General features: G+C 41.1%; 1 protein-coding gene and 1 long non-coding RNA gene across 3 annotated transcripts; both read right to left on the minus strand.

Moving 5' to 3' along the window:
- Positions 1–1505: 1505 nt before the first annotated feature.
- On the minus strand, positions 1506–5704 carry LOC310783651 (uncharacterized protein). Of its 2 annotated transcripts, XR_014553100.1 has the most exons (4): positions 5624–5704; positions 2876–2989; positions 2240–2711; positions 1506–1735 (listed from the first exon to the last, which is right to left on the minus strand). XR_014553100.1 is itself a non-coding variant. In XM_083644563.1 (3 exons), the coding sequence occupies exons 1-3, from the start codon at positions 5697–5699 to the stop codon at positions 2467–2469; spliced, it is 435 nt and encodes a 144-aa protein (XP_083500689.1). In that variant the 5' UTR covers positions 5700–5704; the 3' UTR covers positions 1764–2466. The 2 variants fall into 2 exon arrangements, 1 of the variants encoding a protein (XP_083500689.1); XM_083644563.1 differs by lacking the exon at positions 1506–1735 and having other exon boundaries at positions 1764–2711.
- A 15383-nt stretch (positions 5705–21087) lies between these two features.
- LOC310783457 lies at positions 21088–24932 on the minus strand. Its single transcript, XR_014553089.1, has 3 exons — positions 24858–24932; positions 22565–22672; positions 21088–22400 (listed from the first exon to the last, which is right to left on the minus strand). It is a non-coding gene; the product is annotated as an uncharacterized lncRNA (long non-coding RNA).
- Positions 24933–25287: the final 355 nt, after the last annotated feature.

Consider the following 25287-nt stretch of genomic DNA (forward strand, 5'->3'; position numbering starts at 1 on the left):
AATGGCTTCACCTGTATCAGCCAAGAGTACGCACACTTTCATTTCAACCAAACACTTCACCTGATTTCACCAGTTGGTTTCCCTCTCTGGATGAAGTTGTGCTAATAATCAGTGGAATCAGCTGCTGTAGTGTTGAGCTGGAATGAGAACCTGCATACTGTTGATTCATAACGGCACATGATTGAAAACCACTGAGCTGTCATATCAGGGAGGCTGATTGTCGGCTGATAATAGTGGAGAAAAAACATGTTTTGCATCCAGCCCTTCAACAAGGGGAAACAGAAGGATCAGATCCCTCTTTCAGAATGACATATCTAATCCATTTCTGTTGAAAATATGTCCCAAATATCCAGTGGGAAAAACTTTGGAGTGTCAAGATACTTTTATCACAAACCTTGTGATGTCTGTCTCAAACTTCTCCATCAACGCTGTCGCTATCCAGCAAAACATTATTTGCAATAAATTAGAAATGACAATTTTAATTGCACTTTCTTTGGACTTCATATTTTTGGAAAGAATTTGCCAAATGTTATTCGTAGTAACATTTCTCTTCAATTTTCATTTCTATACAAAGTGCTGCTGTTTGCGTTTCTGCATTTCAGAACAATAAAGAAACTCCCGCACACTGTCTCACCTTCTGCTTTGGATACATTTTAATAATCGATGTTTCAGCCATCAGCATGGGTGGTGTGGGTGTAAGTTATTTTAAAGGATTACTGGTTCAAAGAGATCTCTGTCAATCATCCATCCCCAGCTGCAGCCAGCTCTGAAGATCATGCACAAACTCTGTGTGGATCTTTTAAATTTAAGATGCCTTTTGGTTTGTGCAGTTAAAACTGAAAGACATCTTGTAACTTACAAAGACCTGTGAATAGTGTGTTGTCCTGATCACCACAGTGATGTACTGTGCACATTGATGAAGGCACAGTTGAGAAAACTTGAGATGAGTGAAAGGTTCTGCTACAAGCTCTATCCACTTCCTCGTTTAAATTATGAAACCACACCCTTCTGTCATCAAATAGATTCTATGTTCCAGGTCACTGGATTTCAGTGTGACTCATTTCATTGTGAATTATTTCAAGAGTCAATGTTATAGTTTTTAGATGTGAGTTACAGGTAATCATCTTTTCAACAAACAAAAGAGTTCAGGAAATATTATCTGATGCAATCATTTTCCCAAGAAGACTTCATAATTCTCTGATATCTTTGGTATTCTGAATGGTTATATTTTGAAATTATAATATAAAAATATAAACCCCTCTGAAATATATTGTTGTGGCAACAGACTGTGGCAGCACCTGATCAGCAACAATAGACAAAAAAAGACAATGTCATTTGATGATAATGTGCAGTGTGACTTTAATAAAGACAATTTCAGCCAATAAACATGGATCAGTATAATAGGCCCTAACATGTTGATTGTTGTTTTTATGTTATCAGCATGAAGATATGACAATTATAAAGAAATTATAGCTGCCATCACATAACAAGTATAGTAGCTACAAAAACAAACATTCCTGCACATGAAAAATAAACTTAAAATCAACAGCAGCCTTATAGAGATATCTCTGCTGGGAACTGGTCAGTGAGAAACAGTCCCACCTGCTCTGGTCTCTGTATACTCTGCCAGTCATCTCTGTGGCCAAATAATCACATTTGGTCTGAACTTTAAAGTATCAATCACAAACTATTCTTTTATATGCTGAACATTTAAATTTTTGACCGATGTTGATCACTGTTGGGGATACAAAAGTAACTGGTAATATATTACTTTTAGCAGTAACTCAGTAATATAACTTATTACCAATAGGATTTGAGTAATATTATACCAGTTACTTTGTCAAGTAGCACAAGTTACAAATTGAGTTTCATTTCTTTAAATCAGAGCAAATAAAAAAAAGATACAATCATTTCCTAATCAAATTGTGTGTTTTTATGCAAATAACCACTATAGATGACAATAACAAAGCAAAAGCATAACATTTGGAATTTTGGACAGTTTACACTGATTTCGAGACATTTAAATTCTTTTTCGGGATGTTCCGGGGCGGCAATGTCATTCTGCAACGGCAGTTATTTTGGTACAAGTAATGCAAAAGTAATGTAATAAGTAACGAGTTACTCTACACAGACAGTAATATTGTAAAGTAACTTATTACTTTCAAATGAAAGTAACTAGTAATATGTAGTAGCCTATATTACATTTTGAAAGTAACTTACCCAACACTGATGTTGATACAGTAAATGGTGCAATACAGTAAGTGCCTAAAAACTGTCCAGTGTAAGAAAAACAAGTAGCCTAAATAAGAGTGAAGTAGCTGTTGAAGCAAGCACTAATACGTTACTTCCACCCTCGCCTCGCTTGTGTGTGTGTGTGTGTGTGCGCGTGTGCGTGTGGGCGTGCGCGTGTCTGCGTGCCTGTGCACGTGCCTGTATTGGTGCCTGACTGTGCCCTCCTGCGCTGTTCTAACAGATGAAAGTAAGGCTACACAAGAATGCGAACAGCAGAGGGAACACACTCAGTTTCACAGCCCAGGCAGAGTTACCCGAGTCAGTTTTACCCGGGGCAGGGGTAGCGTTACACAAATCAGTTGTACAGCACGTTCCTGTGAATGTAACACCGCCTACCACTTGGCTGTGCACACCATCACACGCCGCCGGCCCCGGGTCTCCACAGGCAGCGCCCTGAACTTCCTTCCCTTTGTGAGTCCCTAGATGAAAGAGAGATTCCCCCCATATTAATAACATTTTTATTGTCTTTGATTAGCTAATTTTAGAGATCTCATGAAGTTTAAAATAGAAGGCAGCATTAATATAACCAGTCCTGGCAATTGCACAATCTTTGTGCAGCCTCCATCTGCAACATGGGACTCACCTTTCCCAATACTGCAGTATTCCACCCTGTCTGGACACGTTTTTACTTTGGTGGCTGTACAGTTCAGTGCCGTGCACTCATAACACTTTATGTTGGCGGCAGGGGCAGGGGGAACTGAAATAGAGCAGAGTAGGAGACAAGCAGCAGTCAGAGTTGCTCACGGTCAATAATTGAGTGGAGCACATGGAGAATTTTAGGAGACACAAAATGGGAAAATGATGGAAGATGGCATGCAGTCCTTCTCATATATGTGGCAAAACCTATTCAAAGAAATAACAGGCTTTGGAGAGTATAGAATTTAATTTTCCTCAGAAATGAGAAATGTAGAGGTGAACTAGCTGGGTATAATGTTGTGACACTTTGAACTCTTTGGTGTATTTTCCAGCTTCTCTAAAGTTGATTGGAAGCAAAATTCATTACTGATGAAATACTGACAACTTGTGACAACTGTCACATGTTGTGCACTCAACACCATTTCCTCTGAAATTATATCAGCATGAAAAAACATCCATCTCCGAAATCAACAACAGCCACGGTCAGATAATCCTTCACCCATTCTGGGATACATAGAAAAACACAAATTCTGATACAATTTATAAAAGTGCATGTGCACATTTTAAGTTGTATTGATGTAAATTAGCGGCTTAGTCAATAAAAGAAATCAATAATAATAGTAGCCTAATTTTCCTATACAGCCTAAAATCACACACACAAAATCACATTTATTTGAGAAAATAGTAACTTAAAGTCGAGCTGAACCCAAAAATGACTTTTCTTTTCTTTTAGTTCAAATACCTGGGTATGCAGTGCACCTATTTAATAATGTATGCAAACAAATCACAAAAATCTAATTTATTAACTTTTTCACATCAAAAGTTCATTTTTCAAGATTTCATTGATAACAGTAATCTACCAACCAATCATATCACGACATGGCAGCTGTCAATCAAATCTTCATTTCAGGATAATTTTCTCTTCCAAATGAAGTAGAATTTGGCGCTTAGTGCGTGTCATCTGGCAGAATTCCTATCCCGTAAACGAACTACTAACTTGGCCAATTGTATGAAACATGAACAAAAAACGATAATATCTAAGAATGCAAAGAAATGTAACTGGCTCGTTAAAACGCACATTCCAGGAATATCGTATTTACAGAAATAGCGTAAAAGGCGCGCACTTGAGAGCGTGGTTGTCAGGGGTCGCCCCTCGCAGATTCCAAGTGGGCGGGCAGCACCCATGCATCGGATTGTCCGCTCGCTCCGCACGAAGCAGGTGACTGCCTGGTACTCCGCGGATCCCACTCGCGTAGCACGACAACACGCTGAATCCCACTCGATTTGGGGGTGGAACACGCCATGATTGGCCAATGCCAAAGCCAGTCCCCAGAATTGTCAAATCAAATCATCGACACCCGGCATTGTGCGGCTTGTGGTCCGCCTCTCAACCCTGTCATCTCGGAAAAGATTTGTTTGAGTATCCGACGCTCGCGCATTTACATTCGCCTCCGGTTCACTTCGACTTTAAAAGCTATTTCTAACACACACAAAATGTTTTGACAACATGCTCCAAAACAATTATGTGACAACATGCCCCACCCACCAGGCATTCCTTACAAAGGTCCCTTCCTTGAGCACATACATGTGTGTAGCTCAACTAAATGATTCAAATGTATTACAGTATCAGGTTATAGCTAAGCTGACCATTTCTTTCATGTGTCAGAAAATACAGTTATTTTGATTTCTTTATGAGGAAAATGCACAACCCAGGCTCTCTCATTTTACATGATGATAATTAAACCAAAGTAAATTCAGGAAACAGTTCTGAAAAACCATGAAATCAAATTGAGCAGAGTTACCCAGCAAACATCGTCTTGACCGCGACGTCACCAGACGCTAGAATTTTGGTTTGGCATCTACCATCTAAGTCTGACGTTCTCTCCACGTTCCTCCAAAGTAACGTTTAGACTGTCACTTCAAAACAAAAAATATTGATCTCATATTGCTTTGAAAACACCACATGTAGGCGTCTTTTGTGTTTTTGTTGAATAAAATGACATTTGATTGACAATTTACCTGTTGTGTGATCAGATAGTCACAGTGTGACATGCACTCCATGTGCAATGACGACTTTTATTGAACGCCCTTTTCTTTTTTAATATGAAAACACGTTTATGTCATATAAGTGCCCATAGCAAGTGTCTCTTATTGTATTTATCACAAACTTCTTGAATCCTGTGGTGTATTGTCCCATTTCTCTTGCCGTAACTCAGTGTTGTGGGTTTTGGATGTGCTATGCTGTCTGCTAAAATGGTCAAGTCACGTTGGTTACATTATCGTAAATGATATAAATATACCTGTCTCATCGCTGGTTGAAATCAGCGAGGCAGCTATAGCCTAGCGATGCAACTTCCAGTAGGGACCGTCATGTCAAAATGCTAAGTTCTCAATGTTAAGTATCTCTATATATGACCAAATCCATAGTATTTCCAACTAATTCCGTGGCCTAATGGATAAGACACAGGACTCCAAAAATGGTTGAATCTGGAGATACAGTAGGCTATCTGCAATGCTGCTGCATGCACACTGTGCAGTTTTGTATCTGCATATCTGAATATAGCCGTTGTGGGAGCGGCATATTTCAAGGTTGTGGGGAAGTAGACGAATTACGTCGCTACGATTTCCATTTCGGATATACTTTTAGACCCTGACTAGATGTAGTGGTTTGACGTGTAGCAGACGGTCGTTATACCTGAAAATGTTTGTTGGGTACCGGTGTCGATGACGGTCCAGATGAGAGCCAGAGTCAGGATCAGCTTCAGCTTCATGGTGATGAGCAAGTGAGCAGATCAGATGGTCCTGATGATGGCAATAACACCTCCTTATGTAGGGGCATAGCTATGGGCGGGCCTAGGCCCACCCACTTCTTGCCTATAGGCCCATCCAATCACAAGACTTTAAAACCAAGCAAGTGAGAATATAGGAGAAATTATGTGATGATGTTGCCATGCTAGAATTACTTATGACAGCATGCATTATGAGCATTAAGTGCTGTTAGGATCCTCCAGTCTACCCAAAAGGCTTGATCAGTGTCAAAAGTAAGGTTTTGCTACTGTAGGTGTCAGAAAATGGCATACATGATGCAGTTACACCCTTTTGACAGCAAACAAACCCTACTTTTACTGTCTTTGCAGTGAGCTATACAATGATTTGTACATAGGTATACAATTATTTATTTATTTTACTCCTGCTTATATACATATTCATAGCGGACATTCTACATCACACTTATATTGTATATAATGCAAATAGCAGTTCACTTGCTTTATATACCTTTGATCGCAGTCCTTGTTTGTTTGTTTTAGCTTGTATGCATAGTTACATTTTCTTTTCCTTTGAAAGCACATTAAGAGCAACGTATACAGGAGTCAAATTCCCTGTATGTCTACATACTTGGCCAATAAAGCTGATTCTGATTCAGATAATGTCAATGATTCAGATAATGTCAATTACGTCAATAGTGTGGCCCATCCACTTTTTTTCAGGCCCACCTGCAATTTAATTTCTGGCTATGCCACTGAGTGCTCCCCTCCAATTTACACGTTAAAAACATTAAATTTAATATGACAATAAAGACCACAGCTTTGCATGAACATATTGCTAAAGTAAAAGGGGAGACAATTTTCCAAAGACCCCCTCATAATCGTAACACCGATTAAGCATGCGTTGTATAGAGTGGAGTACAGTATGATCTGAACAGACACGTCTTCACTCCATCTGTAGCCTACACATTATTTAACTTACAGGATGTTTGCTGTAACGCTTTGAGTCTTGCTGCTCACTTTCTCAGACCATTGTTCACAGTCTGTCATTATCTCACATATACTACACATACATACTATAGAAAATGTAAGACACAATGTACAAACTTTTGTCTTTCTTTTTCCCATTTTATACAGTGAGATCAAGTTTAGAAAAATGGTCTCACTAAAATGAAATGGCTATTATGGGGACTAACATAATCACACATGAATATGATTGGGCTCATTGAATCCATGAGAGTCTCAGCTTTCCAGTCATACCCAATTTATGTAATTCCAAGACTGTTTAGGGTCCCCGCTATGCAGAAATATTCAAATAGAATAGGCGAAAAAAGCATTTTTATACTGCAGGCAAAAACAAAAAAATTGTGTGTGTGTGCCAAAAAACTGCATGGGATTAGCATAAACTGCGCATGTAAAGGGGATACTTGTGGGTACCCATGGAACACATTCTCATTCAGATATATTGAGGTGAGAGGTCAAGGGACTCCTTTGAAAATGGCCACGCCAGTTTATTTAACCCTTCTCGACAAGCTAGCATGACGTCGCTGTCGCGGCAGCACCTCGAATCTCCACAACAGCAACTTTTCAGGAAGTAAAAAAAAACCTGTTTGCTCTTAAAATACTGAACCAAATGTCGTCAAAGTTGGCACATGTCTTAATTATAGTTAGTTTCCCACTGAATGTGTCATTACATTATTAATATCTTACGTGGATAAGCTCAAATGATGTTGTTTATGTTATCAGTCCGACTTGGAAGCACTCTCTCCCGGCCAGTCAGGCACTGATGGCCGCCTCCCCTGTGGTCTGTACATGCGCGAGCCGCAAGCTACGGGCCGCGGGGGCGCGCACAGCCGTGCAGCAGTGCTTCTCGCCTCTCATGGCCGAGGGGAAGGCTTTGGGATGGGAATGAGAACTGTCTGACATAACGTAACGTTAACGATACTTTATTCTCGTCAGAAACCACTCCGATTTGCATGTTAAAACAAGTTTGCAGCCTAGGAATAACTGGAAAACATTTTATTGATCTATTAACGTCAGAGGAAGCCAGGATTAAACAAAACGATATCAGAAATACACAGCGCGTCTGCCGTGTGTCTTTTCCGGGTTTATTGTCCTGCGTGGGGGGCTACAGAGGAGGAATTTTGTGGTTTGACTGACAGATTGAGGGCGAATGGTGTTACGAGAATTACTCACAAGCTCGTTTTAATGCTTTCCCATTGGTTGCATTTGGTAAAACCCACACAGAGGGGTGAAGGGTGCCTAGTGGCACTGATTTATGACAAAAAGTAAAAAAGTGAAAAAAAAGTGACATTCGAGGTCCTGCCCCGACAACGACGAACATGGTTGGTCAATGGATGCCCTAGGTCTTCTAGTTTCATATGATAGCAGACACGTCACTCTAGCTTGATAAATGAGCCTGCGAGAGCCTCTGAAAGACAATAATATCGGCCGCAGAAGTGTCTTGCAAAATGGGCACTTATAGGCCAAAAGGGCAGGGGCTTGGGCACCACCTGGCGTATATCTTTGCACATCCCTGATAATGTTACACTACTTGTGATGCAGGCTGATAATGTTACACTACTTGTGATGCAGGCTGATAATGTTACACTACTTGTGATGCAGGCTGCTGCTCTATATTTTGTATAAAATCAGCAAGACTTGTTCTCCTCCCCCCTTCAGACCCCCCACAGCCACCTGTCATTCAGGAGGAGGTTCTCCTTGACGAGCAGCACTGTAACCAGCAGAGGAACTTCAGTCTGGGTCGAGAGGACCCAAAACCTCCACAGATTAAAGAGGAACAGGAGGAACTCAGTCAGGAGGAAGAGCAGCCTTTACTGTGGGAGGAGACATCGATTTACCAACATATAAAGCTACACAGAGCAGGTTGGTAAAATCACAATGTTCTTCGTGAAACAAAGAGGGAGATCTATCACCTATTTGTATCATTAAAGGATGCATTTTAAAAGCAGCCTGATTTGGATCAGCTGAACTCTTGTGTTAATAACGTTAACTTATACTGCTCGTGTATTTAGGATATTAAACTTTAGCTTTACACTATTCAGTTGCTGCAACCCAGCAAGCAAAATTACGTCATGATAACGTTGTAATGACGTCTTTCAGTGACGTCCAGGACGTGGCCAAATCACATGCCGGTTTGGGGATGATTTAGACGTCTACACGGGAACGTCAAGCTGACGTCGAAATATGACCATTACCATGAATGGACATGTTCACTTATTCTGCTATGTACACAGTGTATATTCAGCAGCTTTATACATAAAGCTATAAGTAGGCTATGTCCATATTAACAATTTATGCTACGCTATTCTACCACTACGCTATCTGTTCACTGAAACATTCCGCTGTACGTTGGAGTTTAGCCTACCGTTTCAAAACATGGACCCCTTGTTATTTTTATATCGGTATAACATCCATGGAGTCGGGACAGTTTTAATTAAAACGAAAGCTAATTTAATTCAAACCCTAATCTGGAACTTGTTTTTTATTTAAAACGTTGGTGTCAAGTCTTTGTGGATCGCACATCACAGTGTAACCGTCTACAATCTGTGTAAGCAGAACCCCGAAACACATTAACGCACAATGCTACAGCATGCAACTTCCAACTCAAATGTAATAGTTTACGCCTCGCAGTGTATTTTCTCTCTTTCAAAACAATCTGGCAACAAGATATGCAAGTGAGACAATTGCAGGATTCCCCCACAATTCATCTCCTCGTAGTCCCACCTCCACGAATAAACAGTTTGTTAATCAGCGCAGAATTGTCCAGTGTCCACATGCAAGTGCTGATCACTTGGATTTTGGATACAAAATAGTCCAGGCTGAGAAATACGTGATTGATTGCAACCATTTAGTTATCCTCATGGATATTTCAGTGGTGAGTGAAATTAGTTGGATAGTGATTATACAGTGATAATCTAGGCCAGATCTGACTCGTCATGATATGACTTGAGCTGGCCCCGATTGGGCTCTCTCGATTTGTCCGGGTCCGTCCGTGCTTGCTGGGAAAGTAACATCAGCCTTATCAATGCCCATTCTAAAAATAGCTCAGTCACGGCCACTCTCTGGGTGAAACTTAAGACACGTTGCTTCACTTGTGCCATCATAGTGAGGAAGCACCTATCCTTATGCTTTAAAATAAATTCTACAAAATCCCCCACAGGATTATCTCCAGTTAAACCATCATTCAAAATGAATCAATTTGCCATGAGTTAAAACAGTAATGACCGCATCCCATCCCATGCAAAATGATCAATTAGGCTTTAAAATAATAAATACTATGGCCCACAACAGCCCTTCCTCATTTTAATCTCGTCGTTAGTGAAACCGTGTCCGCCTGACAGGCTGTGGTTTGCACCGGCTTCAGTGCACAGCCTGCAGTTCCTTTGAAAAGAGGAAATGTTCTCTCCCCCCATCCAAATACAAAACTTCTTATCCAAAATAAACCACCACAAGATCATATTGTCCCGGACCTGAAATGATCAAGCTGAGATAGAGCTGCTTCTTATAGGCTCCGTTCCGTTATGCTTCCTGCTCGTGTGAAATGAGTGTCAAACACCAGCCTGTATTTTGAGCGGGCCTCAAACCATTGGTTTCCTACCCATATAAAAATAGATCTACTCCAACTTCCCTAAACAAGTTTAAATTGCAGACGTAGGCTACTGTAGGCACCCTTTTAATCGTTACCAGAATAAAATGCTTCATCTTACAGGCCTTTTCCTATAGCAAAACCCAATCAGCTCTGAGTACCAACTTTTCAGATCAGGTGTATCTTTAATGAAATAATTTATTTACCCACATCTGCTATATGGGAAATAATCATTTGTGACTATGGATCATTCCTATCCATTCTCCCCAAATAGAATAATTTGTCTTAGGTATTTTTCTATAGCAAAACCCAATCACCTCTGAGTACCAACTTTTCAGATCAGGTGTATCTTTAATGAAATAATTTATTTACCCACATCTTCTAACACATTCTAATTATATATCCAATAATATAATTGCCCCAGCCTATGTAACTTGTGGATAATCTTTGTTACAAATTGTATTCTCCTTGTATGCTCCATGCTTCCTCCGAGACATGGGCAGTTAGCCAGCCACTTCTTTTCACCTGACAGAGGAAGCTTCACCGGTAGAACATAGCACGTGGGAGGTTCACGCTATTCCAACCAGTTCCCCTCCCTCTGAACAGGCGCCCTTAACGACCAGAGGAGGAACCACATTAGGAACCAGGATATTGCATGTTTTGGTGAAGGGGGTTCCTATATGAAGGAAACCCCCGGGAGGCACGGGGAGAACATGCAAACTCCACACAGAAAGGCCCTTTTGATGACCCCACCAGGGCGGTGGGCACTCGAGGACATGCGGACGGGCACGCATTCCTTCAGCGTTCACAGCGTCCCAGGTGGGAATCGAACCCAGGACCTTCGAGCTGTGAGGCGCTTACCACTGCACCACCGTACCCCCCCGGCGGGCGGCTCTTTAAGCAGCCCGCAGACTGTTAAGTTTCCTAACCAGAGGAAATCAGCCAAAGGCCCATTTAGACACATCATGCAGTTCTTACAACACTGTTACGCCATACCTGCAACTTTTTCCAAACACAATTTCCTTATTTCCCACACCTGCAAACCCCAAACTGGACCAAACCGGTGCCTAGGACATGCCCGCTGCTTAACCCTCGTGCCAGGTTGTCTCAGGCCTTGTCCTCTGATTCACCTTACTCCATCTGTGACTTGCCCCGCCTTGGGGCGATATACCTTATGACACTCATAACTTTCCATGGAAACATGTCCACATATCTTTAGTCAACCACTGTATTTCCCAAGCAGGCACCTGTTCTACTTCCTCTTCTATCCCTCTTATATCATCAAATCATTTATCTCTTTTTCCTCTCAACACACTTAATTTAACTCCCTACACCCTTAATATAAATGTGTGTGCGTGCCCATACTCCACTGTATTTAACTGTGTGAAATGAAACTGCCTCCGTGAGGGGTTGCTTCTGCATTGGATACGCTTCTGGTGTGTTTGGGGTGTTAGAATCTGAATCAGCTTTATTGGCCAATTTATGCCCAGAGAATCCTTGGGGGGAGCAGCTACCATTAATAACACCTGGAGCTGATAAAGAACCCATTGTGGAGGTTCAGGTGGAAGGCAAACCAACACCTATGATGTTAGATACTGGAGCCACTTACACCTGCCTAAGTCCGAAATATGCCTCCCACCTCCCCATGTCCGGAAAATATATTAAAACAATAGGATTCTCGGGACAAGTGCAGATAATTCCGGGGACCGCTCCAGTCCGACTATCAACGGAAAATGAAACAGCGATACTTCCCATTTTAGTATCAGATCAAACTCCAGTAAATTTATTGGGAAGAGACGCATTATGTAAATTAAAAATTAAAATTTGGTGTTCACCACAAGGGGTGTATGTTGACAACCAGGGAGTAACTCAAATGAACATGCAGACAGAAAAAGCCAGAGTGTATTGGCTTGGGGACATAACAGACACGGTGCTTCAGGCCTTTCACAAATGGAAAGACTACATTTATACACAAATCCCAGAAGCCAAAGAACCACGTTCTGACTATCACTGCACTATGTATTATGACCCAACATGCAGTAAAATCTTTGAGGAGAGTTGGCAACAACAGACCAGAGGTAACCTCATAGAGCTAGTCACTGAAGCTATAATTATCGGAAAACAAGGAGCAGCACTAAACGTAAAACCCAATTCATTTATTTCACAGTGGTATAATATCACTGAGTCTGCACCACACATAACCTTGTTGGTGAATAATGGATTTGAATCAAAGGATTTGGGTCCGATGGTGAAAGGAGCGGCAAAGGTAAAGTGGAAAAAGACTGAAAATCCACTAATTGTCATCTCTCCAGATGAGACAATGATAAAATTTTTGTGTGGCATCTCTATGCTGGCAAAACCACAAGAGATTGAAATTCCCATCTGTTGTGCCTCACAAATGGTGCTGACAGAACAAGCTGAAAGCTATCACAAGCAAGATATGCTAAAACAGGTACCAGGCTATTTGTGGGCAAAACATGATACTGATGTGGGACTAGTAAAATCAGCTAACCCAATCAAAATAGAATTGAAACCGAATGTTAAACTCCCAAGACGTGTGCAGTACCCCCTAAAGCCAGAAGCAGAAATAGGAATAAGCAAGACAATAGAAGGCCTAGTCCAGGCAGGCGTGTTGGCTGAGACCCAAAGTCCATGCAATACACCCATATTTCCTATACAAAAGGCTGATAAATCAAAATATCGGTTAGTGCATGATTTAAGGGCCATAAATGAGATAGTACAAGACTGGCCAGCAGAGGTTCCGAATCCACACACTCTCCTCACAAATATACCCCCAAAAGATTCAATTTATAGGATCATGGGACGCTAACGAAGTGGAGTACAAGTGAACTTCCGGACTGTCTGAAGGATATAAAACACTTTGCGAACAATGGCCGGACTTACGTCTACTTGCGCGCAAAGAAGAGAACAGTACATCTACTTGCGTCAACAAGAACTACACCCACAGCTACACCCATCTTCACAGTAATCACAGTATATCAAATGTATCCACAATATATAATATATAACCTTTATATCTCTCTATTTTTCTATCTTTTACATTTAGATGGCCAAACTCCCCTGAGGACACTCTTCTGTCCGTCACTCTCTAGCACACACTCTCTCTCTCTTTTTCTTCACATAAGGCTCTCATATCACAAATCTCATATTGGTCCATATCATTTATGTTGATTATGTTTGTCATTCATGTCAAAGTGATATGTATAATCAAGTCATAGTTGTATGCAGATGTGCATGTGATGGAGTTATTTTTCACATTTAGCTTTGAACTGATGGGCACATGGCCAGAATCAGCATATGTACTACGTCATGCACGTATCCTGATTCTGGTGATGATGAAGTCAGTATTATGTTTTTGGTATATGTGATGTCATTTCAGAGATATTGACTAAATCAACACAGAGTGAAGACATTACTTGTTGATATGCTGAAGGAGTGTTGGGCGTCAAATGAGGTGACTTAAAAAGATGTTTTTGAATTATTGTGAAATCAGAGTTCAGAGGGGTCTGAAGACCGAATGCAATATTGGAAAATTGATGAGGGTTTTGGTTTAGGACCTATATAAGAGGACCACGTAGGTATTATTCATTTATCAACACATGTCATGTGTAGTTAGATGTAGTTTTAGTATAGGTTCGTAGACATAGGAATATACACATATATATATATACATATCTACACATACTTACTCTATACACTCTAAATATACTCAAACACTATACATCCTGATAATCATACATCTTTAAACAAGCCGAGCCTGCCTCGATGACATAACAAGGGCTGGTGAACACAGGAAATGAGGTTTGCTGAGTTCACCTCTGGTCTTTGCTAGCTGAGGTTGAAGTATACCATGGGGGACAGATTAATTAGAAAGGAACAGGATGTGCAGTTGTAATAAAATAAAATAACAACAATTTGAATTGGAAAAGCAAGGTTGATGGTGGGAGCTGTTGGTCAGTTATAGGCAATCATCGGGCTGAAGAGTGTGATGGTTGACCCCTATAGAACATTCCGGGGAGTAGGTCAGACTGAAGAGTGTGATGGTTAACTCCTATGGAACATTAATCCTAAACCTAACAGCCTGAAGCCAGAAAAAACAACAACAATGACAAAACAATGGTGCATTGGCCGGAAAATAGCTGTAACTGTTCCCTGAGTTAGCTGTCCTATCATGGGGATCGAACCAAGGACGCGTCATAGAGGTTTGTTTCAAAACACACACACACACACACACACACACACACACACACACACACACACACACACACACACACACACACACACACACACACACATATACTAGACACACACAGGTGGTGTGCCATTATACCAATATATAGGAATATATGTTATACCAGGGTGGTCTATATCTGAATACTTAATCAAGGACATCCTTATATATGTTTATTATTTTGACTTTGTTTTTATTTTTATTTCTTTGGGTATAGTAGTGTAAGGGTCATGTTAATTTGAAAAAGCAATTGCAATGCTTAAAGAACAATTGATCAGAAAAATATGTCTATAAGGGGGAGTGGATGAGGTTATAGAGATATTTCCCTGAAAAGATTGTGGTTTACTTGTATGTTCTACATTTCATCATGAAAAGAGTGTGGTTTTATTTTTTAAATTTCAAAATTTCATAATTTCATTTTTGGTAGGTTATGTTATTATTTTGTCTTAAATGTAGCATATATTTTAAGGTAATGTATTCCAATATATAACTGTCATTTTTGTGCCATGAAAAGGAGCTGCGGGGTCACTGTTTGGTGCCTGTGTGCGCAAAAGATCTACGGCACAGGTTTGACCTTTGAAGGTCAAAAAGAGAGGATATGTGGTGGAATTTTGCTAAGCGCACAGGCCGTGAACAGTGAAATCGTTGCTCTCAAGGAAGTTGTGAGCAGGTCTTATCTCGGGAAGCAGAGGGCCGCCTCAGAGCAACAGGGTGGTCCCTGTGACTTCCTGAATGAGACTTGCGTGCCAGGAGGCCTATATAAGAGCTGTGAACTTACAATAAAGCAGACCAACTATCTATCCTGGATGTGTGGCCATGATTATTTGACAAATACACTGCCGTCAAGGTGGATAGGTCTTTGTACATTGGTAAGAATGAAAATCCCTATTCAGATCATTTATGCAGGGGTAAGGGATCTATTAGGAGTCTCAGAAGAAGAGGAGGTCCCAGAAATCATCAGATCTAAGAGGGCATACAACACTGACCCACGCATATACTTGGATGCGATAGGACAACCTAGAGGGGTCCCTGAGGAGTTCAAGGCAAGGAATGAGATTAAGTCAGGCCTAGAGTCCATACTCCTCTGGATCACACCCAACAAAAACACAGAATGGTTAAATTATATTTACTACAATTCCCAACGGTATCAAAATTACACTAATGAGGTGTTAAGTGCTCTAGGAGAGCAATTGCACGAAACCAGTAGGATGGTGGTACAGAATAGACAGGCCTTAGACTGGATGCTGGCTGAAAAGGGCGGGGTCTGTCACATGTTCGAGGGAAGTTGCTGCACACTGGTGCCAAATAACACAGGAAAGGGAGGACGTTTCACCATAGCCATGGCTAAATTGGAAGGGCTGAGACAGGAGATAGGGAACAATGCTGGAACCGATGTCGGCTGGCTCGTTCCCGAGTTAGGAGCATTAGGAGCAGGGTTTGTAAAGATGGCAATCACAGCGATGATTGTGTTGGGACTAATCGCTTTTTTCCCTTCAAAATTTCATAATTTCATTTTTGGTAGGTTATGTTATTATTTTGTCTTAAATGTAGCATATATTTTAAGGTAATGTATTCCAATATATAACTGTCATTTTTGTGCCATGAAAAGGAGCTGCGGGGTCACTGTTTGGTGCCTGTGTGCGCAAAAGATCTACGGCACAGGTTTGACCTTTGAAGGTCAAAAAGAGAGGATATGTGGTGGAATTTTGCTAAGCGCACAGGCCGTGAACAGTGAAATCGTTGCTCTCAAGGAAGTTGTGAGCAGGTCTTATCTCGGGAAGCAGAGGGCCGCCTCAGAGCAACAGGGTGGTCCCTGTGACTTCCTGAATGAGACTTGCGTGCCAGGAGGCCTATATAAGAGCTGTGAACTTACAATAAAGCAGACCAACTATCTATTCCAGGACTGTGTGACTGTCTCTTTCTTAGAGGGTTTCTGAGGGTATCTGAGGGTTTTTCTTAGATCGGTTTTTAACTTCTACAGACTCCGGTTTGCTTTGCTCTCATAGTACTTGCATACAAAAAAAGGAGGAAAGGTATGCACTGCACAAGGTAAAAACAGGCAGGGCAAAAGGGACATTAGCAAGTTTACAGTAACTAGTAGGCTACTATACAATAAGTGTGGTGTAAAGTGTCCATTTTAAATACATATGAAAGAATGTACATGTACAGTAAATGTGTAAATAAGCCACAGGATTGTAAACAAAGGCTTAGCGCAATTACATGCACTTGAATTGAGCTTTACCACAACTTATTTATTTAGACAATCTGTATTAGTCTCCACCTACTCGGCCCATTCCTGTCTCTCCAGTGCTGCTGGATAAGGTTGCATCCTCCTCATCCTCCTTCTCCATCTTGAGAGGCTCCGCCCCCGGGCCTCTTTGCTCCTCCCCCGACCGGTTCACCACCTCGTGTGCTCTCCGTTTCAGGACCCGGAAATCGTGAGCAATTACGATACCAAACGGTACCAATTTGCTGCCAATAAAAGAGGGAGTGTCTGTGGCTCAAAGAGCTGCGTCCTATAGAAAATCTGAAGCAACCAATTAGAGAGCAGCCTCAGTTCACATGCTTGGCAAAAGTTGAAGGACTCGCATACACACTCATTTGGCCAGCAACCAGCACCCAGGAAGTATTCACCGTATGTAGAAGAGAGAGGCTTGAGAGACTAACAGGAAGTGTAAACACAATCGGAACCGATTGTGTCCCTGCTTCCAGTGACTAGCAGCCGGCGATTTGAACAGGAAGTCGTAACACAAACAGGTCAAGTGGGCGGGGCTACATAAGGTGACACAGATTGGAACCGATTTTTAATTAATGCTGACAGGCACTGACAGACTACCATCCACATTGTATGAGTCATTTACATTTGATTGTATAATAATTTAGCATTATCTAATTAATTTAGGCTCAGTTTAACATGTTTGACTAGACTTTCTTCTCTAGTTGGAGGGAAGGGCGGTACCCCATCCCCCTCTAGTGGCCAGCTGCCACTGCATCTGAGTACTTACAAGGCTTTATCGTGCGGTATTGAGAATATCTAATTGGATGGGTATCATCAATAAGATAAAATACTCTGCTGCTAGTCACTCTGTTCCTCGGTTTAATCTGTTTTTGAGAAGTCATCATTACGGCCGGTAAATATAAACCCAACCTGCTAAACCTGGTCCAACAGCTTAAATGTTACTGAACCATTACAAGTTATATTCTCACTTACAAACCAACCCATTTTCTTCTTCGACACTGACCTTTTATATTTTCAAAAATGTAATAAAAATGTCAAAATAGAGAGACAAGAAATAGAAAAGCTACGGAACAAATCGAAGGAGAAATATATTTGGTATCAAATCAGCAAGAGTTCTATTAGCACACTGACCAAGCTCAAGTCCCCCTACTCAAACAAAGAGGGCTTTGATTCAGGAGCCACAACAGCTTGTATTGATCAAATGTCCCTTCCTGTCTCCTCCCACCTTCAGACACCCCACAGCCACCTGTCATTCAGGAGGAGGTTCTCCTGGACCAGCAACACTGTAACCAGCAGAAGAACGTCGGTCTGGGTCGAGAGGACCCAGAGCCTCCACAGATTAAAGAGGAACAGGAGGAACTCTGCACCAGTCAGGAGGGAGAGCAGCCTTTACTGTGGGAGGAGGCTGATATCTTTAAGTTGACTCCAGCTTATGATGGAAGTGACCACAGTGAACATCAGTCTCTGCATTCAGATCCTTACCAAACTCAGAGTGTAGCAGAGAAAGAGCCTCTAACCAACATCTCATCTGTATCTGACAGAGAGGGCTCTGCAGTATCAGAACCAGACAGTGATCGCCATCTCCTCTCCCACAACCTTCATGTAGCTGAGAGCCAAGCTTACAACACATCCAGCTGTGGGAACGCAGGATCAACTAGGAGTACCTTGGCATACTTTCACATGAGAGGGCACACTGGTGAAAAGCCATTCAAACATGACCTTTCTGCACAAACGTCCAACCAGAAGTCTGACTTGATAGAACACATGAGAACTCACACTGGGGAAAAGCCATTCACATGCAGAGTTTGCGGGGAAGGATTCATCTCTCAATCTAACCACGACCAGCATGTTAAAATCCACACAGGCAACAAGCCGCATGCTTGTAACACATGTGGGAAGAGATTCAGCCATGGTGAGCATTTGAAACTGCACATGAGAGTTCACACAGGTGAGAAACCGTACAGCTGTGTCTACTGCGGGAAGGATTTTAGATACGGCTCAGATCTCACAAAGCATATCCGAGTGCATACAGGGGAGAAACCTTATGAATGTCTTTTGTGTGGGAAAAGATTTGCTGTCAGCAGCAATTTGAATGTGCACATCAGAACCCACACAGGGGAAAAGCCATATAAGTGCAGCACTTGTGGGAAAGCTTTTGCTAAAATCAAAAGCTTGAAAGAACATGTTCGGACCCATACATAGGGAAAACCATAAAGGTGCAGTTTCTGTGGAGAAGGGTTCAGCAGCAGAGCAGACCTGAAGAAGCACACGACTGTCCATACTGGAGTACCATGGCTCAAAAAGTGTCAAAATACTTGATATGAAAAAATGCTAAGAAGATGGAACTAAGAGAATCCCATGGAGAACAATGCAACTACCAGGGCTCTTCCTCCCCCACAAACAAATCTTGGTGGGCAGGGAACCAACACACAACTGTAATGTAGCAAGCCTCCAATAAAATGTGGAGCTTCATCAATGGCTTCATCTGTATCAGCCAAGAGTACGCACACTTTCATTTCAACCAAACACTTCACCATCTGATTTCAGTTGGTTTCCCTCTCTGAATGAATTTGTGCTAATCAGTGGAATCAGCTGCTGTAGTGTTGAGCTGGAATGAGAACCTGCATACTGTTTATGATTCATAACGGCACATGATTGAAAACCACTGAGCTGTCATATCAGGGAGGCTGATTGTCGGCTGATAATAGTGGGGAAAAAACATGTTTTGCATCCAGCCCTTCAACATGGAAGAGAAGGATCAGATCCCTCTTTCAGAATGACATAGTCACCGTCCCATATCTAATCCATTTCTGTTGAAAATATGTCCCAAATATCCAGTGACTTTTATCACAAACCTTGTGATAAAAGTCTCAAAAGTTTGTGTCTCAAACTTCTCCATCAACGCTGTCGCTATCCAGCAAAACATTATTTGCAATAAATTAGAAATGACAATTTTAATTGCACTTTCTTTGGACTTCATATTTTTGGAAAGAATTTGCCAAATGTTGTTCGTAGTAACATTTCTGTTCACTTTTAATTTCTATACAAAGTGCTGCTGTTTGCGTTTCTGCATTTCAGAACAATAAAGAAACTCCTGCACACTGTCTCAGCTTCTGCTTTGGATACATTTTAATAATCGATGTTTCAGCCATCAGCATGGGTGGTAGGGGTGTGCCGATTAATCGTTTTTTAGATGCATCGCGATGAGTCACGTGACGATTAAAATCGATTCACAATGTTCGATTATCGATTTGCAAAAAAATTTTTTTTTTTTTTTTTTTTTTTTTTTGCTTTATTTGCTAAAAATACGGTATTTCGCCCGGAAAGCAGTTCCTTAACTGTAAAACGAGACCAAAACCGAAGTACTGGAAACTGGAATCACTGAAGAAAGGATGCAGGGTGGCTGTAACATGTGATGCGTGGACTTCAGTCGCAACTGAAGATAATGGAGGTACATTTGTTTGTTTACTTTAATTAATGGATACTGACAAATATACCTTGCTTAAAAAAAAATCCTGTTTGGTGAAAAAGATGCAGCGAAAATCGTGATTAATCGTAATAATCGTTTAATAATCGAATCGTAGCACCCTTAATCGGAATCGAATCGTGAGGTGCCTAAGGTGGCACACCCCTAATGGGTGGTGTGGGTGTAAGTTATTTTAAAGGATTACTGGTTCAAAGATATCTCTGTCAATCCTCCCCAGCTGCAGCCAGCTCTGAAGATCATGCACAAACTCTGTGTGGATCTTTTTAATTTAAGATGCCTTTTGGTTTGTGCAGTTAAAACTGAAAGACATCTTGTAACTTACAAAGACCTGTGAATAGTGTGTTGTCCTGATCACCACAGTGATGTACTGTGCACATTGATGAAGGCACAGTTGATAAAACTTGAGATGAGTGAAAAGTTCTGCTACAAGCTCTATCCACTTCCTCGTTTAAATTATGAAACCACACCCTTCTGTCATAAAATAGATTCTATGTTCCAGGTCACTGGATTTCAGTGTGACTCATTTCATTGTGAATTATTTCAAGAGTCAATGTTATAGTTTTTAGATGTGAGATACAGGTAATCATCTTTTCAACAAACAAACAAAAGAGTTCTGGAAATATTATCTGATGCAATCATTTTCCCAAGAAGACTTCATAATTCTCTGATATCTTTGGTATTCTGAATGGTTATATTATGAAATTATAATATAAAAATCTAAACCCCTCTGAAATATATTGTTGTGGCAACAGACTGTGGCAGCAACTGATCAGCAACAATAGACAAAAAAAGACAATGTCATTTGATGATAATGTGCAGTGTGACTTTAATAAAGACAATTTCAGCCAATAAGCATGGACAGTATAATAGGCCCTAACATGTTGATTGTTGTTTTTATGTTATCAGCATGAAGATATGACAATTATAAAGAAATTATAGCTGCCATCACATAATAACAAGTATGGTAGCTACAAAAACAAACATTCCTGCACATGAAAAATAAACTTGAAATCAACAGCAGCCTTATAGAGATATCTCTGCTGGGAACTCTGGTCAGTGAGAAACAGTCCCACCTGCTCTGGTCTTTGTACACTCTGCCAGTCATCTCTGTGGCCAAATAATCACATTTGGTCTGAACTTTAAAGTATCAATCACAAACTATTCCTTTATGCTGAACATTTTAATTATTGACCGATGTTGATCACTGTTGGAGATACAAAAGTAACATGTAATATATTACTTTTAGCAGTAACTCAGTAATATAACTTATTACCAATAGGATTTGAGTAATATTATACCAGTTACTTTGTCAAGTAGCACAAGTTACAAATTGAGTTTCATTTCTTTAAATCAGAGCCAAAAAAAAAAAAAGATACAATCATTTCCTAATCAAATTGTGTGTTTTTATGCAAATAAGTTAACCACTATAGATGACAATAACAAAGCAAAAGCATAACATTTGGAATTTTGGACAGTTTACACTGATTTCGAGACATTTAAATTCTTTTTCGGGATGTTCCGCATTCTGCAACGGCAGTTATTTTGGTGAAAGTAATGCAAAAGTAATGTAATAAGTAACAAGTTACTCTACACAGACAGTAATATTGTAAAGTAACTTATTACTTTCAAATTAAAGTAACTAGTAATATGTAGTATATTACATTTTGAAAGTAACTTACCCAACACTGATGTTGATACAGTAAATGGTGCAATACAGTAAGTGCCTAAAAACTGTCCAGTGTAAGAAAAACAAGTAGCCTAAATAAGAGTGAAGTAGCTGTTGAAGCAAGCACTAATACGTTACTTCCACCCTCGCTTGTGTGTGTGTGTGTGTGTGTGTGTGTGTGTGTGCGCGTGTCTGCGTGCCTGTGCACGTGCCTGTATTGGTGCCTGACTGTGCCCTCCTGCGCTGTTCTAACAGATGAAAGTAAGGCTACACAAGAATGCGAACAGCAGAGGGAACACACTCAGTTTCACAGCCCAGGCAGAGTTACACAAATCAGTTGTACAGCACGTTCCTGTGAATGTAACACCGTCTACCACTTTGCTATGCACACCAACACACGCCGGCCCCGGGTCTCCACAGGAAACGCCCGAAACTTCCTTCCCTCTGACAGTCCCTAGATGAAAGAGAGATTCCCCCCATATTAATAACATTTTTATTGTCTTTGATTAGCTAATTTTAGAGATCTCATGAAGTTTAAAATAGAAGGCAGCATTAATATAACCAGTCCTGGCAATTGCACAATCTTTGTGCAGCCTCCATCTGCAACATGGGACTCACCTTTCCCAATAATGCAGTATTCCACATTGTCTGCACACGTTTTTACTTCGGTGGCTGTACAGTCCAGTGTCTTGCACTGATGACACTTTATTTTGGCGGCAGCGGGAACTGAAATAGAGCAGAGTAGGAGACAAGCAGCAGTCAGAGTTGCTCACGGTCACAATAATTGAGTGGAGCACATGGGGAATTTTAGGAGACACAAAATGGGAAAATGATGGAAGATGGCAGAGAGAATCTCATATGTGTGGCAAAACCTATTCAAAGAAATAACAGGCCTTGGAGAGTATAGAATTTAATTTTCCTCAGAAATGAGAAACGTAGAGGTGAACTAGCTGGGTAATGTTGTGACACTTTGAACTCTTTGGTGTATTTTCCAGCTTCTCTAAATTTGATTGGAAGCAAAATTCATTAGTGATGAAATACCACTTGACAACTTGTGACAACTGTTACATGTTGTGCACTCAACACCATTTCCTCTGAAATTATATCAGCATGAAAAAACATCCATGCATCTTGAAATCAACAACAGCCACGGTCAGATAATCCTTCACCCATTCTGGGATACATAGAAAAACACAAATTCTGATACAATTTTTAAAAGTGCATGTGCACATTTGAAGTTGTATGATGTAAATTAGCGGCTTAGTCAATAAAATAAATCAATAATAATAGTAGCCTAATTTTCCTATACAGCCTAAAATCACACACTCAAAATCACATTTATTTGAGAAAATAGTAACTTAAAGTTGAGCTGAACCCAAAAATGACTTTTCTTTTCTTTTAGTTCAAATACCTGGGTATGCAGTGCACCTATTTAATAATGTATGCAAAAAAATCACAAAAATCTAATTTATTAACTTTTTCACATCAAAAGTTCATTTTTCAAGATTTCATTGATAACAGTAATCTACAGTTTGCTGACGTCACCTAGTACTATCGAATTTCTACCCCATTTCAACCAATCATATCACGACATGCAGCTGTCAATCAAATCTTCATTTCAGGATAATTTTCTCTTCCAAATGAAGTAGAAAATGGCGCCTAGTGCCTGTCATCTGGCAGAATTCCTATCCCATAAACTAACTACTAACTTGGCCAATTGTATGAAACATGAACAAAAAACAAAAACGATAATGTCTAAGAATGCAAAGAAATGTAACTGGCTCGTTAAAACGCGCATTCCAGGAATATCGTATATACAGAAATAGCGATAAAGGCGCGCGCTTGAGAGCGTGGTTGTCAGGGGTCGCCCCTTGGAGATTCCAGGCGGGCGGGCAGCACCCATGCATCGGATTCTCCGCTTGTTCCGCACGAAGCAGGTGGCTGCCTGGTACTCCGCGGATCCCACTCGCGTAGCACGACAACACGCTGAATCCCACTCGATTTGGGGGTGGAACACACCATTATTGGCCAATGCCAAAGCCAGTCCCCAGAATTGTCAAATCAAATCATCGACACCAGGCATTGTGCGGCTTGTGGTCCGCCTCTCAACCCTGTCATCTCGGAAAAGATTTGTTTGAGTATCCGACGCTCGCGCATTTGCATTCGCCTCCGGTTCACTTCGACTTTAAAAGCTATTTCTAACACAAAAAATGTCTTGACAACATGCTCCAAAACAATTATGTGACAACATGCCCCACCCTGCATAATCGGGCACGTCGGGCAAATGCCCGGTGGCCTGGCCTGGCCTGGCCTGCAAAAAAAAAAAAAAAAAAAATCAGGCCAGGCCAGGCCACTCACTGAACAGCAGGTCAGGCGCCGCCTACTGGTTTACTAGTGGTTTTATTACTTTATTCAGGGTTAAAGTGGGTGCATCTCATTGTAAAATTGGACTTGGCCCAAATTGGGCTTCAAACGGCCCAAATCGGGCTTCAAACGGCCCAAATCTGGCTTTAAACAACCCAAATTGGGCTTCAAACGGCCCAAATCTGGCTTCAAACGGCCCAAATTGGGCTTCAAACGGCCCAAATTGAGCTTCAAACGGCGCAAATTTTTCGCCGCCGCCCTTCGGACGCCGGCACGTGCGTCGGCCCGTATCGGCCTGGCCTGCTTGGTATCTAATGCCCGGCCTGAATTATGATCCCAGTCCGCCCCTGCTAAATGATTAAAATGTATTACAGTATCAGGTTATAGCTGTCCATTTCTTTTGTGTGTCAGAAAATACAGTTATTTTGATTTCTTTATGAGGAAAATGCACAACCCAGACTCTCTCATTTTACATGATGACAATTAAACCAAAGTAAATTCAGGAAACCGTTCTGAAAAACCATGAAATCAAAGTGAGCAGACTTACCGGTGTCGAAGACGGTCCAGATGAGAGCCAGAGTCAGGATCAGCTTCAGCTTCATGGTGATGAGCAAGTGAGCAGATCAGACGGTCCTGATTATGGCAATAACACCTCCTTATGTAGGGGCATAGCTATGGGCGGGCCTAGGCCCACCAACGTCTTGCCTATAGGCCCATCCAATCACAAGACTTTAAAACCAAGCAAGTGAGAATATAGGAGAAATGATGTGATGATGCTGCCATGCTAGAATTACTTATGTCAGCATGCATTTTGAGCTGAGCTAAGCTGTTTGAATCCTCTACCCAAAAGGCTTGGTCAGTGTCAAAAGTGGGGGTTTGCTAGGTGTCAAATGGGCATAAGTACAATTGTTACACCCTTTTGACAGCAAACAAAACAAACTTTTAATGACAGCAAAGGAAGAATCTGGAGCACACAG

This window comes from Poromitra crassiceps (genome assembly GCF_964638095.1).
Source record: "Poromitra crassiceps genome assembly, chromosome: 10".
NCBI classification, from domain to species: domain Eukaryota; kingdom Metazoa; phylum Chordata; class Actinopteri; order Beryciformes; family Melamphaidae; genus Poromitra; species Poromitra crassiceps.

What these genes read in the sequence shown, in the direction of transcription:
- LOC310783651 (XM_083644563.1), bottom strand. Translation starts at nt 5,699, where the DNA reads ATGAAGCTGAAGCTGATCCTGACTCTGGCTCTCATCTGGACCGTCATC. An exon ending in TACCCAACAAACATTTTCAG is followed by an intron (nt 2,990 to 5,623) that starts GTATAACGACCG and finishes GCTCTATTTCAG; the next exon opens with TTCCCCCTGCCCCTGCCGCC. An exon ending in ATACTGCAGTATTGGGAAAG is followed by an intron (nt 2,712 to 2,875) that starts GTGAGTCCCATG and finishes TCTTTCATCTAG; the next exon opens with GGACTCACAAAGGGAAGGAA.